We start from the raw sequence: 2,539 nt of genomic DNA, 5'->3' as shown, positions 1-2,539 counted from the left end.
CAGAGTTATATACACGGCAGTGAGGGATGCCCCCACCCCCAGTCTCAATAGGGTCAGGTCAGAGTTACACAGCGGTAAGGAGTCAGTCACCCCCTCAAATCGGATCCGTGTCACAGCATAAGGGGTCACCCCCAAATCTCAGTAGGGTCAGGGCCAGAGCAGGGTCCCTATTCATCACTGGGAGGAAGAAGGGGACCAGCTCTGACGGAGCCGGTTAGAGGCCCGGCAGGAAGAAACAACTTCAGGGTCCGGGCTGGAAACCACGTTGGACGGTGGGCTGTGTGGGGGGCGGGGGGCGCTCTTCGCCTGCGTTCTGCCGAGAGGGGGGAGGGCAAGTCTAGTTCTGACGGGTGTGCAGAGCTGCTGCTTCCAAAAAAAACAGAGCCCCCGGAGCCCTGGGACGGGGAAGGGAAAAGGCGCCCCGGGAGCAAGGTCGACAGTGGTGAGCCGCGTCTCAGATACTCCTTCGGGCCCGAGCCGCTCACCTTGGGGAGGGGGGTTCCGGGTCGCCATGATACCGCCGGCGGCCAGTATTGAAGGTGGGCCCCGCCCGCCCTCCTCTCTCCACTACTTTAGGAGACTCTCTAGGCCCAGGTGGAAGTCTATGATCTCTTTTTCCCTCCTCCTCCTCGTCCCAGCACGTTATCTAAGCCCCGCCCCCTTCTCACACTGCGTGGCCTTCTGCGCAAGCGCAAGCCTGGGGGAGCGGTGGAGGTAGACTAGCAGCCCCGCAAGGACTTGTGGGAGTTGTAGTCCGTTGCCCTGGCAACCCTGCCTGGCTCCCCACTTCAACCCCCCTACATAGAATTTCCATGCCTAATTGTTATTTTGTTTAAAAGAACCTCAGGGCCGGAGGGGAGGAGTTCAGCACATGGTGGTGTAAAGCGAAAATCAGCTTGGTATTTTGAACACTGTACAGGAATTTAAGCCCTTGAGAAAAAAGGTTTTTATAAAGAGCTAAGAGAAACCCTGTTTCAAACATTCTGTTCTAAGGAGGCAAGGGCTCACGAACGGGTGGAAAATTTTTCTAGCGCTCTACTGCTGGGAATTGGAACCTTTGCATCCGCTCCCTCTCCACACGTTTCCTGCCAGTAACCCAAGGGAGGTAGAGAAATGCCTAGGAACTGACCTGACACCAGTTGAGTCCAGAGGACATAAATTTTTAGCATTTTATTATTTGCATCTGACAGAGGAGCGAGGTCCAGTTCACCTAGAAGCCCCACGGGATTCTGCAGAATGAAAAATCGTGTTTATCACCAAGCAGCTAACTCAGGTTAACATAAAGTAGCCCTCAAACTTTTGAATTTGCATTGCACCTGCATTCACTGTACAATTAAAACAGCCCTCTCGGTGTTCATCTTAATGCAAAAACAAATTTATTGTATAAGCTGCATTACTTAAGATATTGCCTTACATAACCACACTTGGCTTTTCAAATCCTGGTGCTTTATATGCAAGGGTTGATGCTCTGAAGTCCCTTAGGCTGTGGCCTCTGAAATGCAATTTGAAGACTGGCTGGAGAGGCTAGTGTTCAAACACAGTTATTTTGTGTAAGATTCACTTTTCAGAAACAAAACAACTTTCAGAGACATAACTTCAGGTGTCCTCAGTGAAATATTTTTTCAAAAGTTACAGATTTGAGTTCATACACTTTTTCCTCCCCATTGCCCACACACTCCCAACAAACAGAGAAATCGTAAATGATGGGTCACTGAACGAAAAGAAAGGAGAAAAACAAGACAAATGAAAATTCCAAATTGAAAGAGCAAAATGTAGGGTTGACTGGGCCAATTACCTCCAAAGGAAATCATGGAGAAAACGGAAACAAAATACTGCCCTTAAGAAGCCAAAGAATAGACCTTTGTATCCAAAACATATCCTGTTGACCCAGAGAAGAATACCTGCCAAAAGAGTATCCTCCTGGTTAATTGGGCTCCAATTCAAAACAAGAATCTAGCAGCCATTGTTTACAGAAGTCACTCATTACCGCTGCATTTCAGGGAAGAGCTGCACCAAGCTGCCTGCCTGTTGGACTTATGTTCCTACCTCTGAGCCATTAGGAAGGTAGCTGCTAAAGACCTGAATCAAACCCAGCCAATCAGGGCTGTGCAGTTATATCTTCATTTGCTTATTTACCTACCAATCAGAACAGTGCTATTTGGACCAATCAAACAGTGATGATTTGGAGTCCTGATTTGCATAGAAATGGGCCAATGGGGGGCACTCCCCTATATAAGCCAGCTTTACCGCTGTCTCAATGAGTACACTGTCAGATTCCATCAACTGTATTTCTTCAACTGGAGCTGCAATACCAATCTCAGCTATAACATCAAGCCTCCTGGCCAGGGCTACCTCCCCAGGGCTGATTCCCAGCTGTGCTGTCCCACACCCGTGTGGCTCCACAGCCACACTATTGTACAGACAAGCTATTTCACCCCTCAACTGTGGCCACTGAATAAAGTCTCTCCTCTCACCGCACCCCCACAGGGGGGGCTCCTGTTGCTTTAGGCAACAATGGCCTTTGCCTGTATCCAAAACT

The 2,539-nt window shown here is 49.3% G+C and overlaps 1 protein-coding gene across 1 annotated transcript in view; it reads right to left on the bottom strand.

The window, feature by feature from the left end:
- FUNDC1 (FUN14 domain containing 1) overlaps positions 1-629 on the bottom strand; it is a 13,172-nt gene extending 12,543 nt beyond the window's left edge. The window contains exon 1 of the mRNA XM_006755185.2: positions 486-629. Within this exon, the coding sequence (XP_006755248.1) occupies positions 486-513 (28 nt within the window). The 5' untranslated portion in view covers positions 514-629. The remainder of the gene's footprint in view (positions 1-485) is intronic.
- Positions 630-2,539: the final 1,910 nt, after the last annotated feature.

Source organism: Myotis davidii, unplaced genomic scaffold (assembly GCF_000327345.1).
Source record: "Myotis davidii unplaced genomic scaffold, ASM32734v1 scaffold1673, whole genome shotgun sequence".
Taxonomy (NCBI): domain Eukaryota; kingdom Metazoa; phylum Chordata; class Mammalia; order Chiroptera; family Vespertilionidae; genus Myotis; species Myotis davidii.
This window is presented reverse-complemented; position numbering and strand designations above follow the sequence as displayed.